Genomic DNA, 23,141 nt, shown 5'->3' on the forward strand with positions numbered 1-23,141 from the left:
CAGCATATCAGCTTTTTTGAGACCCTGACAAGTCAAAAATGTTCCCAGAGTTTAGTATAGTAATGATTGATTGGACAGAAACTCCATAGTTTTGCTTTGTATTTCCCTTCTATGAAATATGGCTTGCTTCCACAAATTAATGTCTGAGGTCAGCAGCTGAAGGGTCTGCCGTAATCATCAGCTGATGGATTTTGCATCTGGAGGCTGGATGCTGTCTGTCTGATAAACTGAATAATCTCTAGAGATTGGAAATCTTGGTCTAGACCCTGAAACTACCCCCAAGCTTCTGAGCATATCAGTTGCGAAGTTCACCAATATGGCTGTTCCCCTTCCATGATATTCATTTAACATATTCGCCTTCTTTAGCATGTATATATCTCAGAATGTGTCAGTAACTCATCCTGTTTCTAGGAATTTCCTTAGACCCTACTGAATCTTGAATGTCAGAGTCAAACTCGAGTTAAACCCAACTAAGACTGAGTTCTTTATCATCAATGGGGTAAAGTTTCAAACAGAAATCAGAGTTGCTCAGATCTGTGCAGCTTAATAGTTTTATACTCTTCTTCACTACCAGTTATAAGACCCCTAGCTTTCAAGATTGATTGAAAACTTTCCTTAGAAGAACCCCCAGTAACATATCATCCTCTCTCGCAGGATTGACCTTGATCTCAACATATTCCACTCAATTTTTCAAGCCCTCATCCTCTCACAATGCATTGCTGGCCTGCATCCCAAATAACAACCTTAACCTAGACAGGCATTCCACCAAGCTGCTTCTAGGTCACTGAGCATCATATGTCGGATCATGTTGCATCCACCTTTAATGAACTTCAAGTGCTCCCTCTTCTGGAACACATCAGATCGAAGGCATGCTGCATAATCCACAAGACCATCCACACCAGAAAATTTGATTGATCTGCACTATGGATCCATTTTCTAAACCTGTAGTTTTCCCTGCAATGAAATGTTGACAGAGGGACAAGAAACAGAAATTCCATCTCAAGTGGACTTTATTTAGGTTGTTTATGCCAATTCTGCAAGTATTCACCAATTTCAGCCACTGGGCAGTCCAGGAAAAGTATCCAGAGGTCACAGCTTGAAGACTTCCCTTTGGCAGTAGACTTCCTTTCCTCATTTGTTGATCAGAGGAAAAATCAGACAAAACAAATCAATCCTGCGATACAGGGGTACTTGTTTTACCCTTCCCTTCTAGCTTATTGGTTAGCAAATTCTGGGGACCCTCTCCCTTATCTAGAATGGGGCTTTTCAGATTCCCCATCTGTGAACCTGATTAGCATTCCCCTTATGGAAAAGCAACTCCCTTAAGCATGCTGTGTGATTGGCCAATTACATTTTTCCAATGGCCGGGGCTTCTCACCTCCTCACTTGCACCACTTGCACAGTGAACCTAGGTGGCACTCTTTTCCCTTGATTCCACCTCCCCAAGAGTATGGGATCTGGAATAAAAAGGAAGAACAAGTTCAGGGTGGCCTGGGTCCAGGGTAAACCACAGTGAGCTTGGGGTAATGCAAGCTAAATGTCTGAAGGCCCAGAGCGGGGCTCTGTCTGAATGTGTGGAGGGCGGGAGTGGCTGGAATGTGATTGGTGTGAAGGTCTGGAGGGTGGGAGTGGGTGGAACTGGATCAGGCCTGAATGTGGATGGCTGAAGCAGGCTGTGTCTAAATATGTGGAGGATTGAGGTGACTGTAGAGCTCCGAAGGCCTTGGTCCTAGTTAAGTCACATGATTGAAGCAGCCTCCACAAGGTACAGTGCTGGCTGAGAGCAGGGATTCTGGTATCTTTGAGTACAAAATATCACGGTGGTCCTGACTGTCAGGTCTTTCTTTGATACATCATCTTTTTTCATGTAGTGTATTACCACCTTAGGAAATGTACATCACAACTTTTTAAAATTCTGCCCATCCTGGTGTAACCCACCCATCTCGGCATGTGTTTCCATGACCTATTTGCATTTTCCCACTGCCTTTTGGATTTGTGTTTGCATACATAAAATAAAAACCTCCATTATAAAATGTGATCAAGGTAGGCTAAAGTTCGGAGAAGTAGAATAACAGGCACAAGACCCAGGCTACAGGCAGGCATTGGTGGCAGCCACAGCTGAGAGCCAGAATGGGTCTCAATGATGGACAACAAGGAGTCTGCTCAACTACGCCGAGCACCAGATGGGAGCTACAAAGAGGCCAGCAGAACTGATGGCAAAGTGGCGAAATGCCTTTTCCAAAAGTGTAATATTGTACTACGAAGAATACACTTTTTACATGCAACTGCTGGCCTCTTGCTTTGTCATTGGACACTTGTTTCAGACCTAACCTATGTACGCATTCCAAAAATACTTTGTTGTCAGTTGACCATGCACGTCTGCCCATTCAAGGGCGCTGATGTGTAATATGTCTTTTTTTTTAATTAACTTTTTTATTTCCAAAACAGCATTGCAGTTACATTCACCACAGTTACAGCATATTCACACTTCACCTGGGCTTATCTACAACCTGCTTTGCTTTCTGTATAGCATCACTTGCAAGGCATCACTTCCTTCCTCCCTTATTCAGTCCACTCCCTTCTGGGTTTCCTTCCACCTGCTCAGTGATCTCGGGGGTGTACAAGTGTTGCCTCTAAAGTCATTCCATTTATTCCAAACCCTCCCCCACTTGCTGGGGCATCCTCTATTAATATAGACCGCCTTCTCTGTTACCATTCACCAGTCCATATCTCTCTTCCAATCCAACAAGGAGGCAGGTTATCAGAACCCCATGCTCTTGCTATGTATCGACGTGTAATAAGTCTTGATGATGAATACCGACTGTACATTCCTAAGTCTCTTGTCATAGGTAAACGCTGTGGCCACTAGGAAGTAACACCACACTCTACCCGACCCCCAGTGTGCTGATACACTGCTGCCTTATATTTGTCATTCTTCACAAATTGCACATTGGCTCAACCAATGACTAATTGACTCTGTCATTACCCAGGTGGCTAAGACAATATGCCTTCCTGAATTTACTACCATCAGACTCTGCTGAAGTTATTCTGAAGTTAATCTGCCTTCATTTTTTCCCCATTTGAATAATGAGCCTTTTTCAATTCTTCCTATCCTAACCAGGTTACAGAAGGTGAAGGACTTCTAAGGTTTGCTCAATCTGGTCATGCAGAGGTTGATAGGAGACCGAAGTACATACAAGCCAGCGAGTGGCGGCGCCTGGTGGAACGCTTTGCTCGGTTCCTGAAGCTTGTTGATAATATCTGGATGGAATTACTGCGCCACCTGGTGGCCGCTGCTGTCCAGGGACTTTTGGACATGTTCAGTCTTTCAAGTGATGTCACCACCAAAGCCAAGAAAAAGTAAGGCAACAAGAGGAAGTTGTGTACACTATGTTAAGTTGTAATGTGTGCCACACTTTAACACAGTGGAACCCCAACCAGTTGTATTCAGAACTGTCCATAAGATGTAAAGAATTTTGAGTTCCTTTATAGATCTAGCTTAGAGATAGCTTTTGCTGTTTCTCCAGTCTCATGTTTTAAAAATAATGATAAAAAATACTTTTAAACATGCATTGAGATGTTTTCGATCAGGTTTCTTTTTCTGTTGGTCTGTTTAAGTGCCATTCACACATTTTGCAGTGAATCTGCACACTTGAATACATGTTTCCAACCATCTGAAAAGGAGTACACTTTTTACTTCTTTTTCTTTATAAAAATATAATTTCCACCTTTAGATAGTAATATTTAACTTTTTTTATTTTTATTTTATTTTTTTATTTTATTTTTTTTGAAAAAACTTTATTGTGCAGAGAGTCAAAATTACAGACATGGGCCTACAACCACCAGGGCCGGCCGCTAGTTTGTGCCAGTCAATTACTAAGCGTCGCAGAGCAGCAACTGATCTCCAAAGGCACAGCAGGAGTATAGAATTGTTCTCGGCAACTCAAAAGTTAGACAGGATACAGACATTTTTAAATTTTGAAGAAAACTAAAAAAAAAAGCAAACAAACACAAAACTCAAGGCGAAAAACAATCGGAATGGTGCCGAGTGCCGGCGGGGGGAACTTTTTTTATTTTTCAACTTTTCATAACATAATAAATTTAAAAAATGAAACGCTTCACAAAGCCAACCCTATTAACTTTGCCAATGCTTTCTTAAAGAAATAATCCAACTAATAACTGCTTTTTTCCTTAGTTCTTTTTTATTTATTTTAACTACTATTACAGGAAAGACTCTGTGCATTTTTGCTGTAAGGAGTCTTTTGCCATGCCAGTACTCTCACATCTGACATTCCATTTTTGGCGGTCTTTTTTTTTTTTTTAATGCACTTGTTTATTTTGGGTATATGACTGTATCTACATTTATTGTTTTTTCATTGCTGTTAGAAAAGCCATCACCTTGACTGTATAATAATCTGAGTAATAGCCAAATGTCGACCATGTCTGTTGTCTCTAAAGCTTCATTGTATTTCATGTGACAAGACACTTGAGTAGCTTCTTATTCTTATTATTATTATTTATTTCTCTCTATTCTTCCTTCTTTCTTTCTCTCTCTCTATATTTGATTTGATTTCCATCGACTTACTTTGTACCTCACATGACTTGATAGCGATGTAACTTTCGTAGACTAACTTTTCTGATCTAATACGTTGCACTATTACTGTGTCTCACTTTTTGTTCCTTTCTTGAAATTCAATAAAAATGATTTGAAATAAAAAAAGAAAAACCATTATCTCATCAGTATCATCAGAATGTTGCCTTTTATCTGAATATATTCATCTCAAGTCAGTGCTGTGCTGCTTTAGTGAAATATCGCATGCTTTTTCCCATGGAATTGGGGTATGACCTGGATATCTTATTGGGAGTGAGGGTAGCTCATCACATGTTTATATTTGTTCACTAAAGGTTGCCCTGGACAAATGTGTTTCTTTCTTTTCTTTCTATAGCGCCACTTTATTATTTATTATTAGAGCTCTTGACAAAAATCATACTCGTACATATAAACAAACAATATGTTATCCTTGTTGAAAAGGTAATCCTGAAATGCTAACACTAAGGTTGTACCTGGGAACTTTCTAACAAGAAGAGAAGCAAGTTTAGAAAAGTAGAAGAAGGTCAGCTTCAAAGGAGGACCGCAAGGCTAACAATTAGGTTACACATCCTAGCTTCTGTGGAGAATGGGGTTATGACCCAGGGCCTGAGTAAGACCTTTAGAGGGTTCAAGTACTTAAAAGATTTTGGTGCCCCCATATTTATCTGATTCAAAATATAAACACAAATCAACTATAAAATTCTATTTTTCTAAATGAAACAAAACTTACAGTAAGATGGAAAATAATGTTTATTTTTGTATACTTCCACTTTATTTATATTTGAAAAGTTTTCTCTTACTTTTTCTAATTGCAAAGTCTTTGATCAGATCCTCAAAACTAATCTTAGGTAGGATATTCTGCTAGAGCACCTCCTGCTGTCCAACCTCCAATCCATCAAGATCCCCTTGGGAGGGCCAGCAACCTGAGGAGGTTTACATCCCCAGGAGCATTTCGGAATCACTCCACAATTCATCATGCCCACATCTGAGGGGAGCAGGGAGCACAGTGCATGCAATCCACACCTTAAAGACAGAGACAGGAGAAGATAGAGGTGGCTGGCTCATACACTGCCTTCCGAACATCTCTCCCGACACACTTGCAGACCCCAGCGTGCCTGTTGCTGGTGATCCACTTGGAACCGGGACCTCCAAGGGAAAAAAAGGTCTATGGGCACATGACTTAAACAAAAGAAAACAGAAAAAGGAAAGGTTCACTGTGCCTCAGTCAATTCAAAGGGCTTGTCACCGGCAGTCAAAACACTTCCCATAATATCCAGCAGCACTCCTCAAAATGTGCACATTGGTCTAGTTGTGCGTGAATGAGACATATCATTCTAGGGGCTGATTCATTGATGAGAATAGCCAAATTTGTTACCTCCTAGTGGGACTTGGATGGTTGTTTCTGGGACTGACTAATTTTGCCTCCTCAATGAGTTGTATCCCCTTGTTTCTCTGTTTGTAAGTTGTGTATTTTTGTTTGTATCTAGTTTTTATATGTACCTATCATTCTATGTAGATAAGGGTTGATGGGTGGAGTTTCTGCCTGGGGTTGGAATCTTGATTGTAAAGCAAATTATACTATTTAAATAAATAGGAAAACTCCATCTTGAATTGGCATATGCTCTCAGGGTTTGGTGTTTTTAAAAGTCATTTCTTTCCTTGAAATTGTTTGAACATGCATTGTATGTCTAGTAGGATCGGGTGACCTACTGTCTGTGTTGCATTATTTGCTCTATAACAATTACTAGTGCCCAAGAGACTGTGGTTTTTGTCTTGAAGGAGAGTAATGGCACTGCCATAAGAATGGCTTTTGGCTCAGGGAGGCTGCCAGGAGTGTAGCAGCCCTTACAGGAGTCCCAAATTCAATCTTTGGTTTCTTCCCCTTTTTTGGGAACCAAGGGAGTCTTAGATATGTGTTCTACACAGAATAGGGATACATGGATAACGCACACATACAACATTCTTCTGAACTTGTTCGGGTGTTGGCTCCTCTGTATACATAGGAAAGCTGCCCACGATGAAAAAGTGAGAAAATTGGTAAGAAACTGCTAATTGGCTCCCTGATGGTTGCTTACGTGAGGCACTATATTTTTATATATTTTTCCATTTGCACTTTGTTTCACTTATGGTTATCCCTAGGCAGAGGACAGGTGGTGATTCTAAATAAAAACTAGAACTTTTCCCACCCTAATTGTAGAATAGGGGATCCGATGTATAGAGTATTATGTGTGAGAGATCTATAAAGGGCTTTTATTATGAGTGAAGTGTTCGAGTGGAGGGCACCTTTGACATTGTTCCCTCTGGAGCTCCTTCTTGTTTATAGACCTATCAATTGGGGCCCAAACCTGTGACTTCCTTGTTAGTAAATTAGGAAATTATATTGACAAATATTCTATGCTTTTGACTTAAGCCTGATTACGGGTAAAATCACTCATTACGAATTACCAGTACTAAGGGGCTGTTGAGTACTGGAAGTAGACCTACATGAGCACTCTTTTAAATGCTCATACTTGTTCACAAAGGGAATACTCCTTTCTATTTGTACTAATTGCACAAGCATATTCCTTAAATATTTTCATTTTATTAACATTTTAGATGTTTTAGGACCACTTTACAAAGGCATCTCAAACTGCATAATAAGTGTACTACAGAAGTATTATTGTACATACTCCAAAATGCCTGTGTGAATAGACTCCTAAAAACTGTGTTGTTTTCAGTTTGAATAAAAGTTCTAGTGCCCCTTGTTTTCTTTTCATTTTCAATACCAAAAGTGCCCTGAGATAGGGGTTTTCCCATATGATCTACTTACAATAAAATATTGGAAAATATTCACATGGTAATTTTACACGTAGATTTTCTGATGTGTAAATTTACTTTTGAAATAAAGTAGAAATCTACACATTTTCTGCTATTCACTATTTCCAAGTATAGAATTAAATCTAAGGGGCCCATTACGATGTCGGGTGGAAAGCCTCCTCCTAACTGTCGGAATCTCCTCGACCGTATCAGAACCCTTCCGACCAACTCGGTTGGTCTACATACAGACCGAGAGATTACGATGTTCACGGTCAGAACATAAACTGGTCGGTTGTTCCGAATCGGGGCTGACTGGCACTCAGAGTATTCGTGTCAGTCGGACCGCATCACACACCTCTATGGACAGCGTTTCTGACCGGCCGATTACGATGTTGATTTCCAACAGCCTTTCCGAGTTGGCCTGTCTGACATGAAAATGCTGTCAGAAAGCGACTTTGGGGGGGCCCCTGGGATGGCCTCCTTGCCTCTGCGGTCTTTGGTTGGTGGTCGAGGGGGTACCTAAGGGGCCCCCCTGTAAAACCTTGCACTGTGTGGCAGGCACAATGGGTAGCCCGCGACAGGATGCAGGGTTTTACACACACACACACACATTTCCCAATTTGGGCATCACAAAAGCTCCCATAGGGAACAATGGGACTCCAAACGAACAGTTTTTAATCACATCATAATCGGTCGGGTGGAACCGCAGACCGCGAGTCGGTCAGTCGCGATTCTGAGACGGTATCGGGCGGAATGTTTCTGATTCTGAGACGGTATCGGGCGGAATGTTTCTGCCCGACATCGTAATCGGCCCCTTTGTGGAGATTTGCATGTCTCCACCGACTGAAACCAGGGGGTATGAACATCTAAGATTAGATTCATGAGTGTAGCATTCCTACCAATAACTTTTTACATGTATGCAGAATTCTGCGCAACTGGTACAGAGATCTCTGGTAAAATTAAAAAGATTTATTAATTTATTTAAAAAGTATAAAAATATTTGAATGTAAAATAAATGTGTAAATTAATTTCAAATTATTATTAATGCTCTAGAACTAATAAAGCAGAATGTTACAGCACATTTATTCATTGCATCTTTATTGAATATATAAATAATTAAAATATATATTTGATGTTATCAATATTATTTTTAAACAACATTTAAAAAAAATCACAAATACACTAGTACATTAATGTTTCAATTATATTCATGACATGTTATCGAAATGTATGTGTTTAGGTATATTAAATGAAATTTGATTTCTTAATAAAAGTACAAAGGGCTAATTTAATGATTATTTTAAATAAATAAGTAAATTATTAATTGTTTACATTCTATACTATTTTATGTTTAATATATCACTTTTTAGCTTGAACAAAAAATATACATATGCATTTTAAATATTTAATTAATATAAGATTGTTTTCTATGAGTTTTGTTTTAGCCTGTTTCGTTTTGTTTTCTTTGGGAGTGTGTTGTTGTACCTGTGAGTGGTCTGTGTGGTGCTAGACTTACCTCAAGGCTGGGCTACAGTACAATTCCCAATGTTTTGTGACCTTTTAGACAGTAGTAAATTTAGAAGTGTAGTTTGTGAATAGCAATGGGCTTTTATGGTGTTGTTTGGTATAGCATGTCCCTTCTCTAAACCTCTCCTTGCCACTTCCTAAGCCCCCACCTTAATTCTCCCTAAACCCCTCTTATTTTGTAGTAGATATTCCCCATTTTCCCACCATTCCCCGATCCCTCCCACAAAGGCCCAATTATGAGTCTGGCAGTACAGGGACCGCCAGACTCCTGGGTGCGTGGCGGTCTCCGGACCACCCAATTAGGACTCTGGCAGTTGGACTGGCACATCCCGCCGCAGCCGCCTGGTGGTGTTGCAGCCGTGTAGAGACATCATATGCATGGCGCCGCAGTCCCGCCAAGCATATTAGGAGTTTCCTCTCCGTTGGGTTTTCATGGCAGTTCCTCCTCCATGTAAACGCTGGTGGAGAGGACACAAAGGGGGCACTACAGGGCCCCCGGGGCCTCTGCGCCCTGTGGATGCACACAGGGGCGCACACGATGTGCCCCCTGTGTGCATGCACACCAGTTCCTGCATGGCACGGACCGTTCAGTCAATGCCGTGCAGGAACTGTTTTTGGCGTTCCCATTGCAGTGCCTTTTTTATGAGGCACTGCTGTGGGAACGCCAACAAAAGCCTGCCAGACAGAAGAAAACTCCTAATCTGGTGGGCGGCTGACCACAGCTTTGGCAGAGCGGACCCTGTGGCACACCACCAAAGTGGTAATCGGGCCCTAAGTAGTAAACTTAAATGTGTGGAGATCTCCCATTGGACAAAATAGGAGAGGAGGAGATTTCCACTTGTAGGTTTGTGAATTGCATTTTGTTGTAAGTGGTACCACTATAATACTCCTTTATGTACTACAAAATACAGTTTGTGTATCAGGCCGTAAGTGTTGAACATGTATAACGGAGATACAGTTTCTTATTGATAAGCTTTATCTTGTCGTAAACAGTGACATTTATGTGGAAGACTCCCAACATCATACTACATTGGATTCACCAAAAGCTGTAGAAGAAACGCAAAGTGAAGTTAAAGTACATAAACAAAATAGAGTTACAGAAGAGGACATTAATAAGGTAAGTCGATCGCATGAGTGCATACCTATTACCTGTCTGTGTGCATTTGTGTGTAGAACTACTTCTAGGTTTCTTTCCCATTAGAAAATAACGATGCCTCTGTTATATACAGGATTTCATATGATCTGGTTTAGTCTGAGATAAGGACAAATGTTATTTGATAACAAATCCAAACTTCCTTAACCAATAAAAAAAGACTCAAAAAGGGTCTACTTTGGAAATAATAAAGTAACATGTAGTTCAGAGGCTGGTAACAGAATTACATTTAATCTAGTGACCAGTGGACAATAGAGTAGGACACACTTTTTAAAGAAAGAATAATCTAATGTATTAAGACGCTTGAAAGGTCAGAATGATTTTTCAGCAGAATTCTCTGGATATCAGCGATATAGTAACTTTTGTTATGTCCTAAAACTTATATCATCTAACAAGAGATCAAAGTTTCCAGTTCTTTGTAGTCATTGATCAGCATTGAAAACCTGATGCGATAACTTGATAAATAGTTTGCTCCAGATGGAAAAAATAGATGTTCAAAGGTGAATAAGACTCAGCCAACATGTGTCACCCTCTCTTGCTTTTCAGATTGTAAATGACTCATAAATATATGTTTTTCTAAACATCCAATTAGGAGAAAATCGAGCTTAATACAAGTGGATACACAGTGAAAAAACCTTAGAGAAATACAAAGCAGACAGGTGAAAAATACTATTGTACTGAACATGGTGTTCTGAAAAGTATGTTTTTTTTAAACGAAAAGTTAAAACCTTCCAGGAACATTATAGGGTAGACCTTATTTTACATACCTGTGTGAAGGCGACCATTGGAAGTCAGAAAGTGCATGCTCACAACTCTTGACCAATATTCGTAATGTCACTAGGTATTTAAAGCCAAGCACTTAACGCATGGTCCCTTTACAAGGCAGGTGATCACAGAGCCATATCCCTGCGAGCTGGATTGGAGTCATGAAACAGTTCAAAGGGACGCATCTCGAAGATGAAGAGCAATATAACTATTTAAGTGCAGCACATACCCAATTGTGAGACTGAAGGAAATAAAGTGTTTATATGGTGAAATCCTCATGTAACAAATCATTAGCCATTTTGAATGCAGATAAACTGAGGCACCCATTAAGTGGCATATTATATATGTATTTTGCAAATATTATTAGCCACATTAGATGTGTTTAAACTACGTGGAAGACATAATCTAGTTCCCCTTGCTTACGATAGTTATTAATGTTGGTAACATTTTCCAGTGTGTTGCATGAGGTGCACAATGTTACATAATGGTTTACATTCCTCATTTGGTCTAAAAACTATATGAATGGTATCACATAGTAAATCTTTCATGATACTTTTTAAATGTTTAAATTGAAGCCTTTCAGTTGCTTTACATATATTAGATAACCAGCCATTTAATGTGTTACTTCTTTCCATCATTAGCCCATTATTAGTCAGCACCTTAGTGGGTAATTGTTGTACAGAATCATGAACCATTGCGGTAAATACTTACTCACTTTGCAAAGCTACACGTTACAGTTTTGTAATTTCTTCCTTCCTGCCCTCTTCCTTCTCTTTTCTCCCCTTCTTCCCACTCCAAAGTTCTTTACCTATAGGTCATTCCACCATAGGGGGTTTTAGAATGTTGATAGTTATGACAGTTGGAGAACATCACCATATGTGCCCCTGCCTTGACACACACACATAACCACTTGAAGAAGAATTCAGTAAACCTATGAGAGAAGACATAATTTAGCCCATTCAAGCCTTTGAGTGGCTAACTCCCTCTGTGTTGGCTCAGAAGTTGAAAGGTGGGGTCTTCAAACTATGCATTGATGTAAGGAATTTGAATTCAACCATCTGGATTGCCCTCCATCCCCTTACCCAATATTAGGACTTTAATTAGAGTAGCCTCTTGTGTCAGCCTACTACCACGTTCAACTCCTTTCTCACTCTAGACATTTCACAACTTTTATTGCACCCTTGGGTGTCTTCAGATAGTGCCACATGCACTTTGGCCTTTCTTCTGCCCCCACGGTCTTCCAGTGCATCAACACGCAGATTCTGAAAGGCATCTAAGGAGTTGCCTACTTTCAGGGCGACTTCTTAATTTAGGGGGTTGATGTCCGTTACCACTGCAGCATTTGAAGAAAGTTCTTCAAAGACTAATAGACATCGGTTTGGCCATACATAGAGATAAATTCCAGATTGGAGGTAGGATCAGCCACTTACCGGGGACACACGACCTCAAAGTTCAACGAGAAATGCAAAGTTGGCTTTGTCAAAGCTGTGAAAACATAGAAAATTAAAATCCTTTCTAAGGCTTGCAGAATTATATATTTTAATGTGTGCAAGGGTTTCCAAATATTGCTCACTCTTTCAGAAAGCTCTTAAAAAAGAATGTATAGTATATTTGGACCCGAAGGCCCAAAATTCTTTTACCTTAGATTGAGATTTCCGAAGCACCTACTCTAGTATGTTTTGACTTTTGAAGGAAGACCATCTTACCCAACAACATCAGCACCAAAGGGATGGAGGCTACTTTATCCAAAGTCATTGATAACAAAAAAGTGTGATAGCATTTCCTTCACAATCTCCTTAAGATTCAGAAAATAACTACTCAGTAGTTTAAAAAGAAGATTTAGCATGCTTTTGGGCCATTAAACATTTTACATTTTTCCTAAGGAGTCTAGCATTTGTGGTTTATATGGACCACAGGTGGCTGAATCATGCTTTCACCCCCAACGTATCAGTATGCACTACCCCCAGGGTTGCTAGGTGGCTAGTAGGTTACAATTTTTCTTGGATTATCTGCCAGGCTTAAGAGAGCTAGCGACTGACTGCTTTTCCCGCTTACCCATGGAGAAGAAATTGAAAGATATTGGCCTAGAAGTGGTCTAAAAAAGTGACTGATATCAAGTGGAAGAACACGATGAAATCATGAAACCTATTAGGGAGTTCCTCCCTTGAGATTGACTATCCAAACTGGAGTTAAATGAAAAATGGAACAGATATTAGGAAGTTAAGGATGAATTGAGAATTCATGGTGGTAGACTAGCACATGGTATAAAAATCACACACCCTCAACAGTGAGGGAGAAAATAGTTGATTTTGGTGTATTAAGACCAATTGGGTTGAAGTCTTAACTAAAAGTAGAGTTAGGAGTTGTTATTGGGGAGAATAAATAGATTCCATGATAGATCACAAAGTAAGGGCTTGTGTTTTGTGCATGTAGCGACAAGGTTAAGGTCACCAACAAACCTCCATTGAGTCCCGTATGTATGTATGAAATTTGTAAAGCGCAGGAATCACCCCCATAGGGGTATCTCCGCGCTAGCATAGAAAACAGAACAGACTGACGTAGCTTTACACAGCTCAGATCTTAAATAATTCAGTCTTCAGGAGTTTTCTGAAGCGCATCAAGCTAGAGCATTTCCGAAGGTCCTCTGGCAGGTAGTTCCAGTGTTTAGAGGCCAGGAAGGCGACTGTTTTGCCTCCAGTTCGATTTTTCTTAAAACGTGGAACCACCAGCAATCCTCTATTTTCTGACCTAAGATTCCGGTTCGGGCGATACAACTTAAACTTAACTGCCATATAACTAGGGCATTTGCCAAAGACGGCGCTATGCGCAAAGCAACAGAGCTTAAACTTTATTCTCTGGCGAATAGGAAGCCAATGAAGTGACTTCAAAAGTGGCCCGGAGGTGGAGCGAGGTGGTTTACTAAGGACTGACAGACTCTGGTGTACAGTTGCTTTAAATATCATAGAACCAGTGAAAACGCTGGGACCTGAAGAAAGAATTATCTTGGTTCTTGTTAGCTATGATTCTAAGGCAGCGATACTTAAACCACGGCCCGGGGCCGCATGCGGCCCTCTTAGCCTATACATGTGCCCTCCCCCCAGTAAACAGTAGCACAAGCTCCTGTTTATTTGCTGAGCACTAATATTCAGAATTATTTTTAAATAAACAGGCAATCATTTATTTGCAGGTCAAATGAAGTAACTACTGTGGTGTCCTGGACCACTTAACTTTAGGTAACCTGCAAATAAATGCTTTCCAGTTTATTTAACTTTTTTTAGACTTCCTTACACAATTCCTGACCCACCCAGGACCCCTTACCACCACAGTGTGGCCCTCTGTCACACCACAGACCATACGTTGTGGCCCCATGGCAAATATTTGAGTACCTATGATGTAAGGGAACCATACCAAGTTCTCAGATATCTCTGTGGGGAGATACTGGGGTCAGATTTAATGATACTAGGTTGTATATCTCCATTAGATAACTGGGATTGAAAGTTATTTTCCCCAGAACGGGGAATAATGTGTGAACCCGGTAATATTAGGTTCAGTTATGCATGATTTCCTGGTGAAATTAAGGACCCAAATTTGCAAACATTTACCACTTCTTAGTGCAGGTGGTAAATGTAGTACCGGCCTTTTCTGTCTCACTTGGTGGGGTGGAAAGGGGTCAGGATTGCAGGACGGCAGGATGCTTTTTACTTTAGCTTGCTGGTCCTTCTTCTGCTCTACCTAGCTGAAGGATGCAGACGGATGAGGGCCAGTTGCAAAAACTACCCACAGCACCACGCACCTCTGCAGAAAAGTCTTGTAATGATGTCTCTTGGCCATGAATTATCAGGTCTGGAGTTTGCAGACCTGATAATTCCGGCCTCAGACCTACCAGGAAAGACGTAGTTGCCTGGAGCAGTATCCTGCCTGGGGTTACCATCCTGGGAAATTCAAAATGAGGCCCTAAATGGATTGTGGAGTAAGTTGTGAACCGCACTCCTACACTAGTGTTAATTGTACTTTTGAGGGAAGCGTTCATAGATGAGATCAGCGTGACTGACAATTGTGTACAGTTCTCATCTAATCACATGAACATTTTAAGTGAAATGGTGAAGTTACATCAAAAGACTACTTTATATATCCTTAGGCAAATAGGATGGTTGAGAGAATAAACCGTATCACAAAGGAGTGTTTACAGCTGTACAGGTTGATGGGATTCTTGGTATGGTTGATTTACAAGACATGCCTGGGTTATACCGTAGCAAACCACATTTGTTAATAAAAGTTTCCCCTTTTTTGGGTCATTAAAGATAAGGTAATCGTCCACCAAATTAGCACCCTCCTGGTTGGGGTTAAATCCGATAGTTGAAGTTGACAGTGAAAGCATCATGGTGAATGTGCATGGCCATCAAAGCAAGAGTAAACATCTCTCTACCAACCATAAAAGGGTACATTTCAGAGCTTGTAAAGTTGGAAATATAGTACAAGTCAGGAAACCCAAAGCCCACAGTGGTCAACCTTCTATTTGCAGTCCTCTCTTGAGGGTTATATGGGTAGGGAGTAATTTTGCAAGACTAGAGAACGGATAGACATGGAGCATGGATACAATCTTCTCAGCTCCATTATGGAAAACCACAATGTAGAAAAAATGAGAAGGAAACCTAAACCATGAAGAAAACTGTATGTCCAGTGATCTACTAGGAAGAAGTAGAAGCCTAGGTGGTTAAATGTTTTTGTCTTGCCCCTGTCTGTCCTCATCCCTTCTGAGCAACTCTGCTGTAATTCATCATAACTTACTGTCTTTTGTTTCATGCACCAGGAGTGCTTGTCTTTTGTTTCACTCATATTGTCTTAACATTGCATTGCTATTTATTTATTTCTCCTGGAAGGAAAATTGACCTTTGCTTCATCATGCTAGTGTTGTCTTAAATTTTAAAACATGTAATCATTCCATTAATTCCACATATAATTTAAAAAAGGTAATTTTCCTCCTAGCTTTTATAAATCATTATTCTTCCTGTAGTGCATACTATGGAGTGTCAACCTATACAATTCAATTCTCTTTTCTACCTCCTCCTTCTACTTCAAAGAATTGGACTTTGCAAGCCTGATGGTTACTTTGAGAACCCTGTTTAATCGTTGCCATTTGTCTTTTGATGATAGAGTGCTCATCTCATTTCAAACCAATTGAACCCCATTTTCAGTGAGAAGTTTCAGGAATGCATTCCTTGCTATGAGACTCCTCAAGAAACCCACAACTTGTTTGGTTTCAACACTCATTGTCAGACATACTTCAGGCCATCGTGAATAGAAGTCCACCATAACCAACACATAGGTCTGATGACCCTCGCTATGAATAAGACCAAGGATGTCCAAAGCAATCTCCTTCCATGGCCCAGAGGGACGTTGTCTCACCAACGTAGGCTGTTTTTAGATTTCTCACTCAAAGAGCACGGCAAACAATCTCGTATCTTCCTTTCAACCTGTATGTCCATTCCCAGACACCAATATGACTGACGCAATCTCTCCTTTGTTTTGGACATGTCCAAATGAGATTCGTGAGCCAAGTCCATCAGTTTTTCACGTAAATTAACAGGAGGCACTAGGCGAGTACCCCAAAACAAAAGACCACCTCATATATTCAACTCATCCTTTACACCACAAAATGTGTTACACCCATCAGATCCTTGTTTCCTAGAATACCAACCCTTCCTCACCAAAGACAACTCTTCATTGTGTAAAGGATCAGAGTCCAAGTTTTCACGCCCTCTCTCCTCTGAAATCACATTATACTCCAACACACACACAAACTTAGCCTCTTCATCAAACATATCAGCATCATTTTGTCCATGGTTCTCATTCGAGACAAACCTGGATAACGTGTCAACAATACTATTCTCCACCCCCGGGATATACTTCATGTCAAAATGGAACTCTTGCAAAGCTATCACCCACTTGGTTATTCCCCCTGAAACCGAGTCAATCCCCTTCTTCATAAAAATCTCACAGAGGGGTTTGTGGTCAGTTCTAACCTTAAACTTCACACCCCACAGACATTTCTCCAACTTCTGGATGGCCCAAAACACTGCAAGAACCTCTCGCTTAATCACTGAATACCTAGACTCAGCTTCTTTCGATCCACGAGAAACAAACATGATGGTATTCATGCCACCATCACTCCATTTCTGCTGCAAAACTACGCCCAACCCTTAAGGCTGTCATCAGTAGTGATGACTGACTTCCTCAGAGGATCAAAATTCTTCAATTTGAGGAATGAAATGAGCTTTTCCTTCAAAAGCACAAACTCCCTCTCACAAGTTTCATCCCACAAAAACGCCATACCCTTCTTCAACAACTGCCTCATGTTGACACTCAACTCTGCAAAATTTTCCACAAATTTATTATAATACTCAATCATCCCAAAACATTTCATGAGCTCTTCCCGCGAAGAGGGAGATCACATGCGTTCAATGGTATTAACCAACTCAGCTTTGGGAGTTATCTCATCACCAGTAATTGTGTGCCCCAAATAATCAATGGTAGTAGTGGCAAACTTACATTTCTTTCCATTGATAGTAAGATTGGAACTATCCAACCTACCCAAAACTTCGCTAAGATAGACATTATGTTCTTCCAAATCGTTGCCAAAGACAAGAATATCATCTTGATACACACAGACACCCACAACCCCATTTAGTACTTTTTCCATGGTACGTTTAAAAAACGACACCACTGACACCAAACCAAAAGGCAGTCGAACATATCTAAAAGTCCCCAAAGGGGTAATAAATGCCATGTAATCTCTAGAAGTGTCCTTCAGCTTAACATGGTGATAGGCCGAGGTGAGATCGATGGTGCTACACACTTTTGCACCCCCAAGTAGCAACAACAATTCTGAAATATTGCGGAGAGGATACCTATCAACAATAACATTCTCGTTGTGGTGCCTCAATTCTACACAGAGTCATAAACTGCCATTAGCCTTGCGACCTGCAACCACCGGTGCAAGCCACTCCGTTCCCTCTACTTCCTCTATTATCCCTCCAGCCTTAAGTTTCTCAATCTCCTTCTGCTTCTCATCTCTGTGGGCTATGGGAATATTCCTACCCTTACAACATACAGGTTGAGCCCCTGTCACCAATCTTATATCATGCTTATAATCTTTCAAGCAACCTAGATTTCCTCTGAACATATTAGGAAAGTCATTTGTTATTTCACCAACGACATCAACCTCAGACAAACCATTCTCAAGACTTTCCTTCAGGCAAATGGGGGGATCTCAATTGAGGTCTATCATGACACTAAGATCACCTTGATGTATCCAATTTATGATACTGTCCCCCTTTTCAGAGACATAAATCTTGCCCGAGACCTGTCATTCCTAAATACCCTTGTAGGCGTATCGGTTCACACCCTTATGCATATGGGATAATATCAGGTTTTAACAATTCAATTTTCTTTTCAGATTTCTCCTGGAAAAACTTTTTTTAGACAATCATGATCATTGCACCAGAGTCAAAGAGTACTTTGGTTGGTTCTCCCTCAACCAAAATGGTATCAATAGTGCTAACTTTAGTTTTCTTGTCTTTACAACCTATTTGTAAAAGAATTTTTCTACACTCAAAATCCAAACCGCCACTTGCTTGATCACCCTCTACCAGATCATCCTCTACCACTACCCATTTGACACACGTAGTGATATTTTCTTGCCTTACACACTGACGCAAAGTGTCCCTTTTTATTGCATCTAGTACACATTGCTCTCAAAGCAGAACATGCCTTATCATTAGCAAAGTGTCTTGCTTTATCGCACCTGTGCATGGGTTTACCCTATTTTTAACCGCATTCTCCTCACTCTTAACTTAACTTTGAGCTTCTTCAATCTCTCTTTCACTACCTGCACACTCTGATCTTTCTCCTTTTTTATTGTTGCAACACATTTCATAGAGTGTTCAACCCTTTTGGCAACTTGCAATACTGAATCTAAAGAAGGTTAATACCTCATCCACAGTTCCTCTCTGACCTTTTCCATTTCACATCCTACCATGAATTGGTATCTTATTCTTTCATCAACAAGATCACCAAATTTACAGCAGGAAGCAAGTTTCCTTAATTCAGTAACATAACATTCTAGCGATTCACCTTCCTTTTGAACCCTCCTCGCAAAATGATACCTCTCTAGTATAGTACTCACTTATAGTAAAAAATGTTTGTCCAATTTTTTAATGCAAATATCATACTCGTTTAACACTTCAGCCTCTGCTGCAGAAAGATCCAGCAGATGATCAAACATTTCCTGCCCCTCAGAGCCTAAACAATGGAGCAGCAAGGATGACTTCCTCTCAGCATTCAAAGATACCCCACATACTTTTGCATACCTTTCAAATACGTTCTTCCATTTTTGCTACTTCATGAGGAGGGTACAAGGAGTAGTGAGGAAAAAGGGTGGTGCATTAACATTTTGCATTCTTAGAACAAATTGAATACACAAAAGCAGTATCCACTTGAATAAACTTTCTCACAACAATGGAAAAAGAAAAAAAACGTTTAAGGTTAGTAAATAAAGTTTTCGCAGACTCCAAGACCAACTAACAATGCTTAGACATTGAATTAAAAACATACAGCTGAAAGGCTCCATCTTGCTCCTCACTGGTACAAAACACATGGCCCCTGAACACATTTATCTGGTTGCCGGGTACTGCAGAAAATGCGCACCCCTTCACTCTTCGACAGAGTCTCTGCCTTAGGGAAAACAGTCAAACACCAGACTGATGTCTGCATATCAGTGTACTCATCAGCAAGCACATACCACCCTGATCACACTTACAGGTATTGGGAGGGATGACAAAAGCACCAGCATTACAAAATAGCCACCACAGAAAATGTCAGTGTGCTCACAAAAGACTCCCACCAGTATCAAAGCGGCATGTAAATTGTAGATGTTACGTAAAACATATACACCATTACACACTTACACAAGACATGCTCAAATTACACTTCTATCAAGATTTTAGGCTGCTTGATAATTTTGAGTGGGTATCATAGCCAGCCAGTGCATATGCTTCCCCTCACTAAAGATTATAATCTGGATTTTGCACTTTTATTAAAGTTAGTCAAGAACCTCAATGAGGGCACATTAGTTACTTTACTGAGTTACTTTTGATATGTTCACTGCAAATGGTGAGGAAAATGACACGCTGATGGGTGGTGGAAATTAGGCAAGGCTGAAATAAGTCTGGTCCCACAAAAGTTCTAGGTATGATTTTTGATTGTCATACTTGAAACTTGAAAATAATTTCAGCTTTTTGACTTGACCATGTAGCTTCTATAGCCAGAAGGTAGCTAAGTTAAAGCCTTTCTTATCTGGATAAAACCGGGCCACGATTTCTAGAACATAATATGGGGCCTAGATAAGTGCTGAACTATCTTTGCTGGAGCTTCTCAAAGTATCCTTAGCTGGCTTCAGGAGATTCACAACTTGGCAGCTTGCACTGTGGTAGGCTTTTCTTTGTGAGATCATGTAGACATTATGCAGAGGAGATTACAATGTGTCCACATAATTAACAGGATCACATTTTATTCTTAACATTTCTCTATAAAATTGTCACCATAGAGAGCTATTCCTTTGGGAAAAAGACTCGGGGAGGATGTAAAGATCCCAGAGAAAGTGTTGGCAGAAAATCACAAGAGATATGGTCAGAACTATCAGTGATAAAATGATCGAGGTGATGCAAGTCAAATGGTATGATGACATTCCAAAGGAATTGAGGACCACCTGTGGCCTGGATAATTTTGCGAGGCAGTTAAATACATTTTTGTTAGTGGGTTAAAGTTGTGTTCTCACGAGTGCTAGTTGCTGATGAAAACATACCGCCATCTCACTAATTAACTTTCAAAGCATTTTCCATGCGACTTTGGTGGCAGATGTATGTTGCCATTTTTTTTTACTCAAAACAACTTGGAAGGGGGTTAAATTTTTTTTTTTAATGTGAAAAGACCAAATGCAGAAAAATTTGCAAACTACTGGTTTTAATCTAGAAATACGGAGAAAAAAAACTGTGGAATCCCTACTGAATGCCAATGTTGACTTGAGTATATATGCTTTCTCAGTCTCCTGCCTAGAAATGGCAAAGTATTCTTCAGTTTCCTCATCCCTCCCATTAGAAAACTAGATTTGAAGGCGAGGCTACGTAGCAGGGGTAATAATGTGGGGACGTCAGGAGAAGAGTAGGCAGTGTGGAATATTTTTATGTTTGAGTTGAGGAATCAGGTTTTTGGTTCAGTCATAGAGTACTGTAAAGGATATGAAAACTTATTTGTAATATGCAGATATCTTTGGGATAGCACAGCCCAAAAAAAGACCTTCATCTATGTTTTAAATGAAAATGCGCACTAAAAACACTTCAGTGATGATATATTACTAGTAAATTAAAAAAGCAGAACATACATTTTCTGTTGTTTATCTTACTTTATTGGTCAAACCAGAACCAAGAACAGATGTGATTTTCTGTCATACAGAGAAACGTCATTGCAGTTGATAATGAGGCCTCTCTTATAAAATATCATCCATATAATAAAAAATATTTCTTAAAATAATGTAATAACCAAATACCCTAATGACTTTTTATCCAACAAACTAGGTGCTGGGCGACATCAAAAAGCAAAAAGAAGTCGAGCTCGAGGTTGCACCAGTGTTTTATGTGAACGTTACATTAAAGATAGCCGCTAAAGCAAATGATTCCTCAGAATATCAAAGGTTAAAAAAAAAAGACAACCAGACCCATGGTACCAGCAAGAGGCAACAAGATGCAGCATCTGGAAATCTGAAGAAGCAAGTGACATTCAGACCCAGCAGTCCAGAAAATGTCAACATTCCGGGTAAAGCAAAAAAAGATATTTTTTTAAGAACAATTCAATTTTTAAGAAATTTGTAGCTAAACAGCGTGTTCACAAATGAACAGATTGTAGCTGAAAAAATCAAAAGCCTATGCAAAGAAAGTTAGGACAACATATGCCTCAGTGGTACTTAACAGCAATAGCCTGAAAGATATTTGTGATCCTAGATGCAAGAGAACGCTTGGCCTTTTTAAAGGTGGGGTACCAGTGAACCAATATTATTGAAAAACATTATTTGAAAGACCAGTAGGAAGTGGAAAAAACTGAGATGAATATGCATGAAGAGGCTATTGAGTTCAATGTCAATGTTTATTAGTCATGATTTGGTTCATTAAAACCATTACATGATATAAAAATGCAGGGCCCAATTCACAGAACTAACTTAAGACAAAATCCTAAACTTACTACCATTTTGGTATTCACAGAATGCACTTACTGCTTTTGGTATTCACAGAATGCACTTACTACTTTTGGTATTCACAGAATGGATTTACGACTACTAACTTTACGTCCGCACACGGGACGGAAATTCCGGCCCGGAGGCAGGGCTTCTGGCCCGGAGGCGGGGCTTCCGGGCCGGAGGCGGAGCTTCTGGCCCAGAGGTGGAGATTTTGGCAATGGCTAAATCTCCGCCACTGGCCGGAATCCCCACCTCAGGGCTGGAAGCTCCGCCTCTGGGCTGGATGCCCCACCTCCGGGCCGAATGCCCCGCCTCAGGGCCGGAAGCCCCGCCTCCGGCCCGGAAGCCCCGCCTCCGGGCCAGAAGCCCTGCCTCCGGGCCGGAATTTCCGTCCCGTGTGCGGGAATTTCCAGCCCGAGTGCGGACGTAAAGTTAGTAGTCGTAAATCCATTCTGTGAATACTAAAAGTAGTAAGTGCATTCTGTGAATCCCAAAAGTAGTAAGTGCATTCTGTGAATACCAAAAGTAGTAAGTTTAGGATTTTGTCTTAAGTTAATTCTGTGAATCGGGCCCGCACTGTTTAACTTGTGCACACTTGATTAAAAAACAAGAACGTTCTTGGACTTAGGTTTCTTCATCCACAATTAAGATTAATCGGAGAAGAAAATAAGAATTGCCTAATACTGAGAACACTTTAACATTAAAAGGCCTAGTTGTTCAGATAATTCACATTGTAAAGTGCTGGTGCGTGGGATCATCAAGTAAATACATTTGATGCACTTTAAACTCGTTATTAAATTAATAAAAACTGTAAATATTTTTCACCTGCAACAATTATAAGAGCGCACATCAAAGTTCAGTCTGAGGGCCGAATAAGTTCTGACGCTAGTAGATAGATTCTAAACAGATTGGGTTACAGCCCAGACACCCAGAGAATAGAGCTATTGTTTGTAAAAATGTATAGATTAGAAAAGGGCTAAAACCAATAAGGGTAAACTTGAAGCAGAGCTGGAAAATGCAGT

General features: G+C 40.2%; 1 protein-coding gene across 1 annotated transcript in view; it reads left to right on the plus strand.

The window, feature by feature from the left end:
- The window catches only part of DNAH14 (dynein axonemal heavy chain 14), an 894,889-nt gene that overhangs the window by 115,495 nt on the left and 756,253 nt on the right, over positions 1-23,141 (plus strand). Inside the window, exons 11-13 of the mRNA XM_085610384.1 lie at positions 3,122-3,360; positions 9,908-10,031; positions 21,464-21,701. Of these exons, the coding sequence (XP_085466510.1) occupies positions 3,122-3,360; positions 9,908-10,031; positions 21,464-21,701 (601 nt within the window). The remainder of the gene's footprint in view (positions 1-3,121; positions 3,361-9,907; positions 10,032-21,463; positions 21,702-23,141) is intronic.

This window comes from Triturus cristatus, chromosome 6, assembly GCF_964204655.1.
Source record: "Triturus cristatus chromosome 6, aTriCri1.1, whole genome shotgun sequence".
Lineage (NCBI taxonomy): Eukaryota > Metazoa > Chordata > Amphibia > Caudata > Salamandridae > Triturus > Triturus cristatus.